This window comes from Callospermophilus lateralis, chromosome 1 (genome assembly GCF_048772815.1).
Source record: "Callospermophilus lateralis isolate mCalLat2 chromosome 1, mCalLat2.hap1, whole genome shotgun sequence".
NCBI lineage: Eukaryota > Metazoa > Chordata > Mammalia > Rodentia > Sciuridae > Callospermophilus > Callospermophilus lateralis.
In genome coordinates, this window is record NC_135305.1 from 97257069 (window position 1) to 97273629 (window position 16561).

The 16561-nt window shown below is 38.3% G+C and overlaps 1 protein-coding gene across 1 annotated transcript in view; it reads right to left on the minus strand.

The window, feature by feature from the left end:
* The window catches only part of Gli3 (GLI family zinc finger 3), a 257609-nt gene that overhangs the window by 110484 nt on the left and 130564 nt on the right, over positions 1-16561 (minus strand). Inside the window, exon 3 of the mRNA XM_076864152.2 lies at positions 5810-5915. Coding sequence (XP_076720267.2) covers positions 5810-5915 — 106 coding nt within the window. The remainder of the gene's footprint in view (positions 1-5809; positions 5916-16561) is intronic.

The window sequence follows — 16561 nt, forward strand, 5'->3', positions numbered from 1 at the left end:
AATGGTACCCAGTCATGTAAGGTAACTTCAAATATCTACAACAGTAACTGATTTAATATCAGGGAAACAAATTTGCAGTGGAGAGCATTTGCCAAAGCAATAGGTACTTTTAATAGAACCTTAGCAACTGGGCTTTTAGATTTTTACTCCTGAGTGTGCTAGCATTGTTGACATGAAATTACACACTCTAATAAAAGTAAGAAAAAAAAAAGTAATGTTAGTAACAATAGCCTAACAAACAATGGCCCATTATCACCATTAAAAATAATAATTATTTAGGAGCTATGACCAGTAAGGCATAGACTCAGCCTTGCAAATGCAGAGAAATGTACTGTCTGTGCCCTGGGAGAAGTAATTGCAAATTGCAGTCCAGTTCATTTTTTTTTTCTTTTTTCCTTTTTATTTTTTTAAAGTTAGCTATAATATTTGATACAATCTATTATACTTTATGATCCATTATATTTTATCAATCTCAATAATGTTTATGGTAGTATACAAACATTGGAAAAGAAAGAAGGACTTTACTTTGTTAATTTTAAATTATGCTATTGAAATATTCCAAACTACTTACGGCCCCAAACACAATTATAAGATTTTGCTAAATCTCCATATTTTACTGGAGGCTTTCCTGAGAATGAAACGAATGAAATCACTATGAGGCATACAGGCCCATCTTACAGTTCTCAGTAAGTGGCTAGGCTGCCGGCTTCTTCTGAATAAATATTATATGGACTCCCAACAAGGAGTTCTCTAAGTTCAGGGAAGAGGAGTGACTCAGGAATTCCTCTGGTCATCTACTTTTTTCTCCAGACTTTTACTATAATGGTATATCTTTTTCTCAGTGTCTTCTTTCTGAGAAGTAATGAATGTATTCATTCTCTAAACTTGCTGCTTCTTTCTCTGCTCTCATGCCTAAAAGGCAGTTTAATCCTGGGGGCAAAGCCTTACCTATATCCAGTTCATTTTATTTCACAGCTAATATTAATTATCTTGCTTATAATGAATCCTCTCCCCAGCCACCCCTCTTAGTGGGGGAAACAGCTCTTCTTACTTCGGTAGAGTGATTTCAGTGATTTAGGCATTCTTGCCCAGAATGAACAACAGTGACTCAATGGAAGGAACAGAATGTGAGTCCTCACTTCCTCCAGGACAGAAAACATAGTTTTCTAAAATCAATTAGGAAAGTAGATGGAAGAATGCACCGGCCTCTATGTGCTGGCTCAGGATGCAGCTTGAGTTCAGGACTGTACATATCCACAGCACAAAGCAAGCGCAGCTCAGCTCCACTGGCAAGATGTGTGGGGCTTGGATTGTTGTAATGGGTTAGTAACTAAGGACGCTCTTTTGGAAAATGAATTGGCAGATCTCAGTATGAAGCAATGGGATAGTCCTAAATCCAATTCATATTGGTCCATGAATGAGAAGATTGGAGCTCAAAAAGATTGTGTGAAAATATCCCAGGAAAATCCGGATTGGATCAAATCAAATTAGAATTTAAAGTTACTTTATAATTTGAGTTTCTAGAAATATATCATTTCTACTTTTTAAAAGAAGAAATACTTAGGTGAATTCTAACACTTAAAAAAAAAAAGAACACACTCAAAATGCAAGAGAAAAAAGTACTTTACTTCTATAGTGTATTGTAGGGTAGAAGCATGTAAACACCAATTGTCTAAATTTCCAAATAAAATTTTTAAAGCTGCTAATAATGTTAGTCTAGAGGGAATCATTAATTCTCATAGAATATAGTAGTGTAATCCCAGGTTGTACAAGGGCACAGCCTTGATGTAAACAAGTCAAGCAGCAAATATAGAGAAGACCAAGTAAAAATATGCATAAAATTACTGCCTCGACTGTGTGTATACAGGTTCAAGTTTCATTCATGGCCCAAATAATCTCAGTAATTAAACAAAATATAGTCTAAATTTTGCTATATGATTTATCAGAATCTATGGTCATAACAAATGATTTGGTAAAGACACTTTGATAGTCTATCAGGCATAAATTCTAGTGAATTCAGTGGAGAATAATTCAGAAGATAAGAGAAGTTTCCACTTATGCACTGTTTAAGAAACTACTCAAAATACATAAATACAATGCAGGAATTGTACATTTTATAAACAGGCTTTATGTGACAACTCAGAGAAAGAGGATATCCACATTCGATGTCCTACTTATATGTTCTAAATCTAAATTCATGATTCTGCACTAAAGGAAATACTAATAAATTTTAACATTATTTCCAGTATTGCATTTGAATCAATTTAAGTTTCTATATGTACACCACATAACCATAAACTGTGGATAACATTGTGAGCAAGCAGGGTAAGCTGAAGGCTCTCCATTTAACAAACTGGGTTCGTTCACACAAGCTGACGTATTTCCGTACATATTTATAAGGCTTAGTGGTTATTATTAGGCTGTAATTGCAGTTGTTCTAACACCTAATAAGCCATGGTTGGAAAAACAAAGGCAGGTTAATTTGTGATTTCCTCTACTCATTCAGAGGCAAATTAAGTGTCAAACAGCTAATACAGAACATATTTCATTTTATGAGATTTTAATTTAATTCTGAACCATATCGTTGATGCCTTAATATAGGGCGGTTTATCTAAAAAGAGGAGCAATTTATAAACCTCTTTCAATAGAATCTTTAATGATGGGATATGATAGCATAATTATCACAGTGCCTGCCATCCTTCTAAACAGAGATCTGTCGGCATTTCCATCAACACAAATCCTTGTTTTCCAGAGACTTATAATTTATTTTCTAAAGTTGGCACCCGAAGAACAATTGTGTGCACAGAATAATGAGAATTTCCCCCTAAATTTTGTCTTCTTAGAGTTAAAATATTACTCTCCGAGCTTAATAAGCTCACTTGATCTCATTTTCTAGAACACAATGATACAGAAAGCATTCTGAAATTCAGATTCTAGATGAAATCATTTTCTTTTTTTCCGGTTGTGCTTTAGCTCACAGCAAAGACTTGCTTTGCAGATTTTGGTTATTCAGGAACATTACCCTCCACTTTCAAGATGATCATAGACACCTCCCCATCACATATCAGCAGGTGTGAAGCAGCCCAGGCACTCATCACTGAGCTAGGCCAAGAGAGGAACTCCTGGTTCCCCACAGCCCTGGCTGTCTCACCTGCTAACCCCCAGCATTTGTTCAGAGCTCCATGTTTTTCAGTGTGCTTGCATGAACGTTATTTCTTTTGAATTCTTCCTGCAATTTGAAGAACTGGTTAAAGTTTAAACAAATGATTGTTTCATTTCCATGCAATGAAACCATCACATCAAGAACAAGTAACCAGAGGTCACAGCACAAGTGAGTGGCAAAATGAAAAGGGGAAATCAAGCCCTCTGATTGTCCCTCCATCCTCTCACACACTGGACCAACATGACTGCTTACTAACACCTTCGGCAAAGGGCTTGTCCAAGTGCTGAACACTGCCCAGAAAACTAGCAAGGGGCAGTGATGGCTAATAATAAATTACCAAGCAAAAGGAAAATCACTGCAATAAAGGTACCACTACAACAGAGCCTCTGGGTCTGGAGGGGAAGGTGGCAATTGACTCAGATTCTGAGGATGAATATGAGCCAGAATTCATCCTGCAGAGAGGGAGGATCATTGAGGGAAATGCAGAGAGAGAGGATCATTGAGGGCAATGCAGAGAGAATGTCATGCTATGAGGGCATGCAGTTGTGACTTGCACCAACTTCCTGGAGCTCACTCCATTAGCTCAACATCCACCTAGAGACTTGCTAGGATGAGTGAAAGTGGAGCTGTCCCAGGAGGCCACAGACCCACAGACTCCTCATGATCCCTACACACCAGCAATGACATTCCATCTCAGAATCCTCCAGGACTTCTCTGTTGAGGCTCAGGAAGACCTACCAGACGTACGTTGTGAAACTTAGATAATTACACAGGTAGGCTGCTGGAGAAACATTTCATTAATTGCTGTAAAAATAAATATCTTAAATCTTGGTTGAGAAAGTAGGAAGCATTAAAATGCACAGAAATCCCAGCTCAAAGTAACACCTAAAATGTAAGTGCCCTGCCCTACCCCAGCATTCTCTATTCCTGAACTGTCTGATCCTTATCCTGTGGCACTGTTATCACTAGGAGCCAGGGCAGGTAGGACAAGTAGAGTCTACAGCACAATGTAGGGACCACAGGAGGGCTTACTGTCATATCCTGTCAAAGAACCAAGAATTGGGACTTTTACTGATAAATTCATATTTGAATTTAATTATAAGACAAACTATGATGAACCCAGAGGAAACAGGTAAGGCTATTACTTAAACTCATTTTAAAAAATTTCTTTAGAACATGATTTTTGGAAAGAGCAAAGAACTCCAAAATTCCATAAGAAATATGATTTAAGTTACTTCATCATAGAACCTCAAGTCTGGGAGGAATTAGCTATCCTTGTCTCCAGGGCCTACATGCCACAGGGTAGAGCCTCATCAGAGATCCATGTGGTCCCATCTGTACCATAAAAGCTCTGTATAATGGGGTGAATTACATGTCATGTTTCAGTCTGAATTTGGAATTTCCTTCCCTTTGTATAGGGGTCTTAAATTGGCTTCTTGGTTTTATGTGAGTGTATTTTTAGCAGGCTTCAGAACGCTGTAAATACTTACTTGTGTTGCAGAGAAAAGTTGAAGAATAAGTCACAAGTTTCTTGCATTCTCTCTCTATAAATACCCACTTTTCCTTTAATGCTTAAAGAAGTCTGCAACACAGATTTATTACTTACCTCCAGGCAAATCTACACTGAAATTACAATTCAGTAATGGGAGATGGATCCAAAAAACTGTTGGTAAAATATTATATGTGTACTTGGGCATGTAGTTAGGACTGTTAATATCAATTAATTCTGTTCACAGAGGAGGACTTGTTTTAAAACAACTTCATTTTTCTTCAGCATAATATGTAATTACACAGCTGTAACTAATAGCCAGGGAGATGCAATCTACCATCTAAATAACCAGCATTATTCTTCAAAGTATTATTTGTGCTTTTTTAACTTTACTGTCTCAGAATGAAGGGTGATTATTACATATGACTATATGTGCATATCAAGGCCATTAGCAGAGGACGGCCCCTCCCAGAGAATGGCTTCAATTATTACAGTGTAGGACAGTTTTCTAGATAGTACTCCAAATAAATACTATTTTAGTTTGCAAATCTACTATTCTTTCAAACCAAAGGAGATGGTATTTAGGTTTCTTTTTCCTTTTATAATACACATTATCACCACCATTCTTTCCTTTATCTTTGTGTAAACCATGTGCTCGATCACATTTACCATTTTGTATTGGGTGACATTGCCATCAATCAAGTGACTGTTGGTGTACATACCATGGGGGCTATGAAAATTTACCATAAAAATTTCATTATGATTCATTGCGATCCCCAGGACAGGCATTTCTTCTGATGAAAATTTTAGCATGAAAAACTTCAAACCTAATCTTGACCAAATACATATTCTCAGAGCTAACTCTTACAGTAAGCCTCTAATTTTTAATTTTGTATTTATAGCCCACAGAATACACGTCAGCAAAATATATAGGAAATACTTGCCAGCTACCTAGTGTGACAGGCATTCCTCAAGAAACAGCAGGGATTTGCTTCAGTGAATCCAGAAACAGATAGACCTACTGCAGTTCAGAAGTAAATCTTATATTTCTATCACATCTTTAAAGCCCAGTAGATGTGCCATTAAGAAAACATTCTGAGCTCATCAAAGCTGGTATTTTGTTCCATTTCATTAATGGGTACAGTTTTAATACTTACACATGCAATGGAGGAATAGGAGACGGATCATAATGGTAACGGCCTTCATGATGTCTGGCATCAATTGGCACAGGAGGGTGGAAGGCAGGAAAAAGATGAGGAGGATCTGAAAAAGAAAGAAAGTCCACCATACATAAGAGGAACACCTGGAAACAGCATTTCAATTCATGAGGTGACATTGCCGTGCTATCTGCACTGCTGAGGCTGAATCTACTTTTAGAATTTCTGAAAGAACTCTTGAAATTTAATGACTGGGCTCATTGAGGTGAGAATGTCTGGGTGAATATTATATACTGGCTCAGAAAAAGTACAGTCCCTCTAAATCCCAGGCAGGAAAGTAAGAAGAAGAACGGCATAGCTTCTACTCTAGAAGAAAAGTTGCCCAGAAGCAACGACTGAAAGGAGCCACAAAGCCAATGTGGAAAAATTATACTGTCCAGTAAATTTTAGACAAAGGCATCATAATATAAATACTAGTCTCATGTCTCCCATGCCTTTGCTGTTTTTTAAATTTATTTATTTTTTTAACTATCTGAAGTTTTTGCTATACTCTATATGTGCACATACACACTTTTTTTTTTTTTTTAATTTAAATGTATGTTCCCCTCCTTCAGGGCCTGGGTTAAACCTCCATAGTCCCATCACCAAGGCATCAAATCTATACCCTGTCCAGAGAAAGACTGAGGGCCTAGTTGGGAGAGATGAGCAGATTCACATAGACTTAGGAACTCCCTGCACTTGCTCTAAATTCCTAACAGTATAACCTGAACACTGGTTTTAGACCCAGACCAAACTACCCCCCCACCCCCACTTCCTCTCATATACTGGTCACTAGTTCCTGGGTCCTGTGTGCTTTCTAATAGCTCCTTTACACCACTTGGCACTTCCTAACTGATATCCATTACCTCTTGCACATCTGAAAAGAAATTTTCATTTCAAAAAGTAGTTGCTGTACTCTTTAAAAAAATGAAAAGTTTTAGGAGATTTTATAATTAGAAGCAAGACCAATACTTTGTAATGATACTTAGGCTTCTCCCAAGTTTCAAGAAACAAGATAAAGGAGACTGAACCTGGAAGTTTGATTCCACAGCTGTAAGACTGATAATGACAGCAAATGTGCAGAAACTTCTTCAAATATGAGCCCACCACACTTGGTCATCGTGGGAACCCAGGCATCTCCAGCACCTCAGAAGGTGATATGTGTACCAAACAAGCCTCAGAATGGTTCTGAGTTACCTCTAGAAGCCTCAAGACTTTTTCTTGGGCTGAGGAAAACAGGCTGTAAGGACAATCCAAATGGGGCCCTATGAACAAGTTGTGGGTGACCATTGGAAGAAGACTAGGCTGTGGGTGTGGAAGGTGTCCAGAAGCCAGGATCAGGACCTCATCCCCTGAGGTTGGCAACACACACTCCAAGTGTTCATTTTCATAAGAGGAAGTGGATAAGTGGATGACCAATACATGCACCTCTGCTGAATCCAGGTGGTTGTAACTTTCTTCCCTGAACATCCTTCAATTTTCCAAATGTTTTTCAGCCAGCATCTTTTAGATTGAGAGCATAACAAATATTTTAAAAATAATTTTAATACAGATTGCCTCCCTTGTTTTAGCTTTACTCTTGCTATTATCCTTTGATAATATAAGTCTATGGTTATTGAGAAAAAAAATAAGAGTCTAAAAACTATGGACATCACATTGATAGAAGCTGTATGCCAGGAAGAGGCCCAAAGTTATAATTCTGTCAATGTTCCACTGTATCTAAGACTTAGAAAATAGTCCAAGAGGGATATCATACTGAAAAATGACACTCTTATTCAAATATACTCTGTGCTTGTTATAAGGTTGGGGAAGGAGAGATGCAGTGGTATGGAAAAAAGGAAGGAATCACTTTGGTACTATCAAATCATTGTCACTGTGATATGACATGCAACAATGCTGGAAATTCAATAAGAGAGGAAAACACTAACTGTCCAATCATTTATAACGTGTTAAGACATTTCATAAAGTTTATATGAAAAAATCATATAAACTTTAAAATGCATTTTAAGCTCACCATTAAGGATGTAAAGAAGGTGGGGTCAGTTCTTTTGTAATGCAAATATTAATAGTTGATTTATTAAGTTGAAAGTTCATCCAGCAATGTTGGCAAATTCCCTGTTGCACCTAACTCCAGCAATCAATGTCACCCAAAGAGAGCTAAACCATTCAATTTTGGGGGGTGGAGAGCGGGTACCAGTTACCAGGGATTGAACTCAGGCACTGGATCACTGAGCCACATCTCCAGCCCTATTTTGTATTTTAGAATCTCACTGAGTTGCTTAGCAGCTCGCTTTTGCTGAGGCTGGCTTTGAACTTGCGATCCTCCTGCCTCAGCCTCTGCAGCTGCTGGGATTACAGGCATGTGCCACCACACCTGGCTAAATCATTGTATTTTATTTAACCATTTTTCTTGAAAATTATTCATCCTCCTTAAAATAACAAAATTGGGTGACATAATCTTTGATACTAGCTTGCAAGTCTGATAAATACTCAGTGAATGTTTCCTGATTTTAAATTTTGAAACAAACCCATGCTAATAGGATTTAAATCTGGGGTAAGGTAGATGGCCATCAAATATGGGGATGGCTCTACTTTCCTTTCCACACCTAAAAGCTGTCCCTGCTGATGCAAACAGACTTCTCACTTAATACATATCACCCTGCTCTTGGAAATCAGAGAAGTAAACTTATTAGAACCCTAGGTAAATTAAGCACTCATAAAATACCATCCACCTCCTAAGGGCTTCTTCAGTGCACCATTTATAAGGCTGTTTTGAGGATCACTGTGAAAACTATATCAGAGGTGGAAGATATGGAATTTTACTTCTCTACATTTTGGTTCTTGATACATTTTTCATAATTAAATTCTCTCCATCAGATAAGTGGATAGTAACTGTTTCTGGATTTTTTTAAATTGTTAACATAACTACGAATTATGAAAAAGCACAAGCAGGCATTTCATACACATAGGGCTAATGTGTGAATCTATTCCACATTTAATATATGCCTCCCATATCCAGGAAATAACAGTCATTATCTTGTATGTGAACATTTATAACAAAGTTACAGTGATTATGTGCATAGGGATGAAGAACAACCAGTTAATCCTATAAAATGAAGAGTACCCAAGCAGCATAAAAATCTCTTCCCCCAGGAAAACCTATGCTAACAGTGACATTGAAGAGACTTTGCCATCTTTTCATTTCCACAAAATTATTCTTTCAGGATTTAGGTTCACTTTCTCTCTCTCTCTCTCTCTCTCTCTCTCTCTCTCTCTCTCTCAGAATTAAAGAGAAAGTGACCAAGCACTGCAAAAAAAAAAAAAAAAAAAAAATTGAGAGGAAAATATAAAACACAATGACTGGGGCATTCAGTAGCCATTTCTCAACTATTGATCCCAATAACATTTTGTGAGTTTCAAAGTTAATTCTGACTGAAAGTATCTGGTGCATCTTGTAATGCTGTTTACACAGTGTTTATGTTCCAAGGAAATTTATTATGAATTGTGCATTCTGGAATTAGGTTTAAATAAAGAACAGAAAATTAATGGATATGATCAGATTTGACCAAAAGACATCTGGCTTTAGTTTAAGTGTTTCCCAGTTTCTGTTTCCCTCTTGATTAAGTTTAAAACAAGTGTTTCCTGCCCAGCTGAAGTCTCTGTGAACCACTGTAGCTTGTGTAGGTCATTAGTGGAAATCGCACCTCCGACTCCACTTTTTGGAAAAACTCAATGAAACACCCCTCTTCCAATTCAGGACATGCTTGACCATAGCCCACAACAATTAATAAAGAACAGAAAGCAGTGTGAGCATTTGCCACGCACGGCATCACGTAACATTAACCCTCACTTGTTTCGAAAAAGATGCTCTTGAATCCTCAAACACTGGGTTCCCGTCTCAAGTCTCCCTTTGTCGTTTCTACGTGGATCAGCAGCATGTTCGATCACAGACCCAAAAAGCTGTCCAAGAAAACCCACATGACAAGACGAGGCTCCTGTCGCCAGCAGCCACCGTAATTATCCTCCTCTCGGTTTATTATTTACACATGAGCAGCGCAGCTGTGGCGCATCATAACTCAAGTGTATGTGTAATAAGTTACCGCACCGCAGCCATCTCCTGCCCTGGCCCTTGACAAAACACCACATGATGACTTCTCCAAAGTCAGGCGAAAACTGCTGAAGCAGAAGGAAGTGCCACTAAACCTGGCTACCTCCTATTTATCATACAATTTCCTGACTGATGGTTCCACAAACCAGCTGCTAAGTGCTGTGTACTCTACTGTCAGCAAACTAACGCGCTAAATGGAAGACAGGGAGAATAATGTGCAGAACTGGTGGAATCAATTTTACTGAGGGAATTAAAATTCTACCAGGTGGGGGTGGGTCTGTGGAACAGTGGTAAGCAGTCAACTGTACATGCTTATGGTTGCAAAGATGATTTATTACAGACTTGCAAGAGGCTTGCCTATTGTACCAGAGTCCTCTTATACTGAACAGAGAGTTGAAGAGTGTATACTACCCAAGCCTTGAGTGCAATAGTCTTTAAACCCTATATATATGTAATTGACTTGACACATGTTTAAATTGAAATGCAGAGTAAAAATATTTGTGCTGGGTAGAGTTGTCAGTATTCAATTTCACACTGGCTGTCATCATACTAAGCATTAAGGGTCTCATTAAGAATGAGAGGCATTGATTTTTAGGTCTCTTCACAACAGCCTGGGTTGATCATAAAACCTGTAGCAAGAGAATAACCAAGAAAGACACTTGGAGATTTATCTGCAGTTGCATCCTTCTCCCAAGAAATAGTTTTAGTATCCTCAGGCTATAAGATCTCTTGGATGCCATCCTGGGAAACTGTCTTTTAAGGTTTGAAATTTACATACAAAAATTGTAGATTAAAAAAGAGAGATCAAAGTCTCCTCAGTGAGTGCCCTGAAGGAGTAATTCACCAAATGATACTTGAGCAGCCTGACAGTGCCCAGGAAACAGCACAAGAGAGATCCACTGGAGTGAAGTACCCAGTGGAGAAGTTCTCCTGGTTCATTTAAATATTGAAAGGGTCTGTATCTGGCCACAGGATTTATTCTACACAGGAGCTAGAGATTCTTTTCCTGTTGCTAGGGTTAGCCCCACCCATAAGAATGACTAGTACCCTCAGACTCATCACCTGTCATCAGCAAGAGTATCCCATTAAAAACACAGATGGGCTCCTGAATATAACATCCACTAAGTTAAAATCAAAATAACCATTCATCTTCTAAAAAATTAGGTCTTCAGGGGGATGAGGGGTAAACCGCTGCCAAGAAACCCAGTCCAATGAGATAGCAGAGACATACGCCTTATCACTGCCTCTTCCCAACCTGATGCAGGCATCTCCAGTCATCAGTGCCTGCAGGAACTTTCTCAGGACTCAGTCACCTAAGAGAGACATTGTCACTAGGGGCTGACTCCAGGACCCAGCTGGACTCACGAGTCAGATGTCCTACTATTCCTGTCTCTAGACAACAGAGCAGCAGAAAGAAGCTGACCTAGTTGCTCTGATACCCTGAGATATTTGACAAGAAGGATCTGGAGCAACAAGGCTTGAGCAAGGTGGCCCTTTATGGTTTGCTATGAGTTTGGACTCTGAGATGTCCTACCTCACAGGATAGCTGTGAACCTGGCTAGCATCCCCATAGCATTATCCCATGAAGCATGAGGCATATTTCTTCTGGTTTCATATGCATATCATGTGGAAATGAAAACTTCCCTAGTCATTAGAAGGGACTATCTTAATTATATGACCCTCCAGAAGAAAACTGACAGTGGTTCTAGTGTATTCTAAAAATCTTATAGATGTTCTACATTCAAAAACAAAATAAAACCAAAAAAAACCTTACTATTTTGTCACTTTATACCATGACAGGAGCCTTAATTTGGAGAGTGTATGCTACAGGAGGATATTTTTTGAAAATAAAGTTTATTGAAATACCGTTGTGTTCATTTGTTTACCTATTCCTAGAGCTGTGTTTGCACAATGGCAGAGTTATGCTTAAAATATTCAATACCTGGCCCTTTATAGAGAAAGTTTGATTAAATCCTCTGCTAGAATACCACTATGAAGTAATTTTCAGAAACTTATATTTCAGGAAAATAAAATCACTCAATTTTTTTCTGCATGGATACCTGTCTTTGATAACATGACATTTATGTTACTTTAAATGCCACACTTTCTTATTTTCCAACAATATATGACTTTAAAAAATAACTTTAGGGTAAAAGCATCCCATACTAATAATTATTAAAGAGACACGTCTGATTTTAGCAAAACCTATAAAGAGTACAAAAAGTCTAAGATTAAAAAAAGATAATGGAGGGCTGAGGTTGTGGCTGCCTAGCATGTATGAGGCACTGGGTTCGATTCTCAGCACCACATAAAAATAAGTAAAGATCAATTTACAACTAAATATATATATATATATATATATATATATATATATATATATATATATATATATATATATATATATAATGGATGAAATTGACCAGAAATCTAGTAAATCATGGGAATGGTTGCTTAACATTTGCAAATTTGCTTTACCAATTAAGTAAAACATATAAAATTTTTATTAAAAGATAATTAATGACAAAAAACCTACCATATTTTACTTCTGGCAATGCCCCAACAGTCCTGACTCCATATATATATATTTTCATGGGCATTCCCCACCATTCAAGATGAAAGCTTTCTATCACTTATTCTGTGCAAGTATGTATGCATACCAAATTAATTTAATTAATATTTTAGACTTAACTGCTACGTCCCACTACACTCTGGTCATACTACAACTGATACTTTTTATAATAGTCAAATCTACCCTATGCTTTTTAACAAATAATTACAAGTTTTCCACAAGTGATAAACAGTTCTCTGCAAGTGAATTGAAAAACGAAATTTCTGTCTTTACTACCTCAAATGTGTTCTGGGTAGTGAGCAAATAATTTCCCTTTCTGGAAACGTCTAAATCTGCATGTTCCCACCCCAAAGAGCACATCTATTGGATGCCCAATGGCAGAAGCAAAACCACATCTCCTTGTGGGTCAACCAATCAAATTCTTCCATCCAGAGTCTCTGGGATGTGTTCTGCCTACGATCCCATATATATGCATTCGTGACATTTTTGTTGCTTCCAGCTTTCCTGCCAGGATGAGAGAGGAAAAAAATAACCAGAGGGAAAGGCAGCAAAGAGAAATAAAAGAAGGTTCGTAGCCATTATACCTAAACTGCAAAGCTCTCTGAGGGAAATCACATGAAAACATATGAAGAACTTACACTGAAAACTGACAAATCCACTCACTTTAAAATATACTAATGGTGTACTTTTGGTGACAATAAATAATTTTGGAAACTAGAAGATGGAAATTGGTTACAAGTGACAAATTCTTTTATCAATAACAATACATTTTGTGCAGCAGAATTCAAAAGTCAGATTCATAGTTCTAAATATGTATGTTGGGATCCTTAGTGTGTATGAAACAAAAGTAGAAGATAAAATGTTTCCCTGGAATGTGTCTGATATCTCAGATTCAACAACTAAAGCCTAAGAGTCAATGGACTCAGAGTTGCCTGGTTTATTTAGTTAGTTAACTATCAATCAGCAAAAATGAGCTATAGAAGCTACATTCCATCCAAAATAAATCAACATTAAAAAGATCTTTTATGAATTTTTTCAGAGCTGCAAAATTAGCAGTAAGAAAATGTGAAAGAAACATAGTGCTTAATATTTTATAAAACTTACATACATTTTCTTATTTAATCTTCTTGACAACACTAAAATCAGTACCTCCAAAAGCTTTATTATTATTCCAAGTCTTATTTGTCCTTATTTTCTATTATCAGGATAATCCTGAGAACTAAAGATGAGTTAAATGTTCAGATGAGTTAAATGATCTATCCCATGTCCTATAAAACTATGGTTTTAAGATGCTGTTGATGCTCTTTCTATCCCAATACCAGAGGACACTGGAACCAGCACTCCAAACATGACAGCAATCCTGACACCATCATAGCGCCCCAGCACCATTCTCAACCCTGAAGCAAGAACCTGAGCAGCTGTAAAGCAACACAAACCCAGGGTGGGATAAGACTCAGAGCATCTGCAGGTTTACTTTTTTTTTTTTTAATATTTATTTTTAGTTTTCGGCGGACACAATATCTTTGTTTGTATGTGATGCTGAGGACCGAACCCGGGCCACACGCATGCCAGGCGAGCACACTACTGCTTGAGCCACATCCCCAGCCCTGCACGTTTACTTTTGTCTCTCCAATTCCACAAGAAAATGATGCCACCAGTCAGTGAGACATCTCATCAAAGACCACCTCCAGAAATGTTTTGAAGTCAACAGAAAACCAGCTGTGAAATGAATGATACCCATATTCCTTTTGCTCAAAGTGATACAAGAAATCTCTGGAGAGTAGATTTTTGACTCTCCCCCTTAATCTACACCATCTACCCAGTTTATAGTTCTGGTCAATCAATAACTACAGGTCTTTCAAGGTTTGCCCCATTATTAGTGAAGAATAATAATAAAATCAATCACAAGTATAAGTACCATTCACACAATACTCTGAAATGTGTTAAGCACTATACAAAACCTTTCAGATTCATAATTTCATTTATTTCTTCTTAAGAGTATGACTGTGAGAAGCAGGTATTATGACTATGAATAAGGAAACTGGGTAAGGACCTTGATCCATGTCATAAGGGAAGAGAGTGGCAGAGCTAGGGATCTTCTTGATTCCAATGTCAGCGCTCTTAGACATTCTATTTCTTCTTCTTCTTGTTCTCCCTCCCTCATTTTTTGGGGGATCAAACCCAGGGCATCACACATGATAGGCAATCACTCTATCACTGAGCCACACCTCTAACTCCGATGCTGTCAGAGTAAGGGATTTTTATCTTTTTGTTTTAATGTATGAACTATTTAGGATTCCCCTCTTATCTATAGTTTTAGCAGCCACGATGAGCTATTGTCTGAAAATACAGTATAGTGCAATAAAGATATTTTAAGAAAGAGAGCTCACATTCATATAACTTTTATTACAGTATATTGTTTTAATTATTTCATTTTATTATTAGTTATTAATGCTAATCTCTTACATTGGCCTAATTATAAATTATATATATTTATAATACATATTATAAATTATACTTTATCACAGGTATGTATGTAAAGAAAAAATAGGAACATTTCATCTGTGGATGAAATGTACTCCCCAGACTTACATCCCCAAACCCAGACTTGTGCATCCCCAAACCCATGTCCTGCTCTTCTCTCCAAATCTGTGGTTCTCAGGAAAGTTTGTCTGGTCCACCCCAACCTCTGTAAGAGAACCTTCTGAGTCCAACAACCTAGAACCATCTTTGGCACTTACAGCTCGTGCTCTTTGGGCAGCCATGCATGTCCCTGGCTTACCTTCTCCCCTCTGTTGAGAAAGAGTTCTTTCTTATTCCAGCTCTTCCATCTCTTTAAGGTCCAATGCTAGTGCCACTTCCTCAATCAAGTTTCCTGAATGGCCAATGGGAGTGCACACTTCTTCCTCCCCTCTTCACATTTCGGATGAGCTGGGACCATAAGAGCTACCTGTAGAACTCTATGTGCACGCTACCTGTATAACCCACCGCCTGTCCTTGCCATCCCTCCCTCTCACTAGACTCTAGGCCCTTGTGTTTGTACTGGAACATTCTCCCTCACATAAATCATACTTATTGGCTGAACAACTAATGGGAATCCCAGCTGAGGGGAAGAGCACACCATATTGCATTTACCAGGTCCCACTATCCTGCTGGGCAATGTGCTGATGAGTCCCACCTGGCACACAGTCAGGTCAGAATGTGTACGTTCTTCCCTGACTATCCGGGCTGTGAGAGCAGAAGATGCTCCCTTATTCCTGTATCCCCATATATACTTAATAAATGTTTGCTATAGAAAAAATGAAGATAGGGAAGATCGACAAGAAACCAGGGCCATGAAATGGTAGCCATAGTCCAGGCAGCTGTCCCTCCTGAGCTCTGCAGGGCACTTCCATCCACCTAACAGACCTCCAGCAACTGGCAACTTGGAACCCAGAGGGACAGGCCCACCTTCTCTTGGGAATCCTATGCAGGTTTCCATGCATTCCCTCCATTCAGGGCATGCACAGGGTCAATGCTGAGCAGATTCCTATACATCCTGAGCCAAATCCTAGAGTTCTGAAGTTTACCTTCTAGTCTGCCAGACTTTCTGCTGCCTGATGAACAGTGTATAATGTTATGTGGGCACCTCACCACCTCACCACGTCACCCCATCCCGCTCCTACAACAGGGCAGACAATGGTGGGCCCTCAGCAATAACAGCCCACACTGGGACCTTTCCAAGACTCCAAAAGTCTTTTCCCACCAAGGAAATGTTGATGCTCCAGTGAATTCAGGCTACTTGAGCAGGCCGCTAATGCCCATATGGAAAAACCTCTTTGACACAAAAGGTTGGAGGTCAAAAGTTTAAAAGCTCATGACAGAAATGACAGGGGCCCCTTTGCCCCGGCCTCCCCCTTTTTTGTCAATAACATCAAAGGACCTAGCCTGTTCTTAATGCTATTATTGTTACGCCTTTGGAATCCATTGAAATTCCAGCATGTTTATTGCACACTGGGAGCATTAAAAGGCTTCACTTCTTGTCCCTTAAACTCTG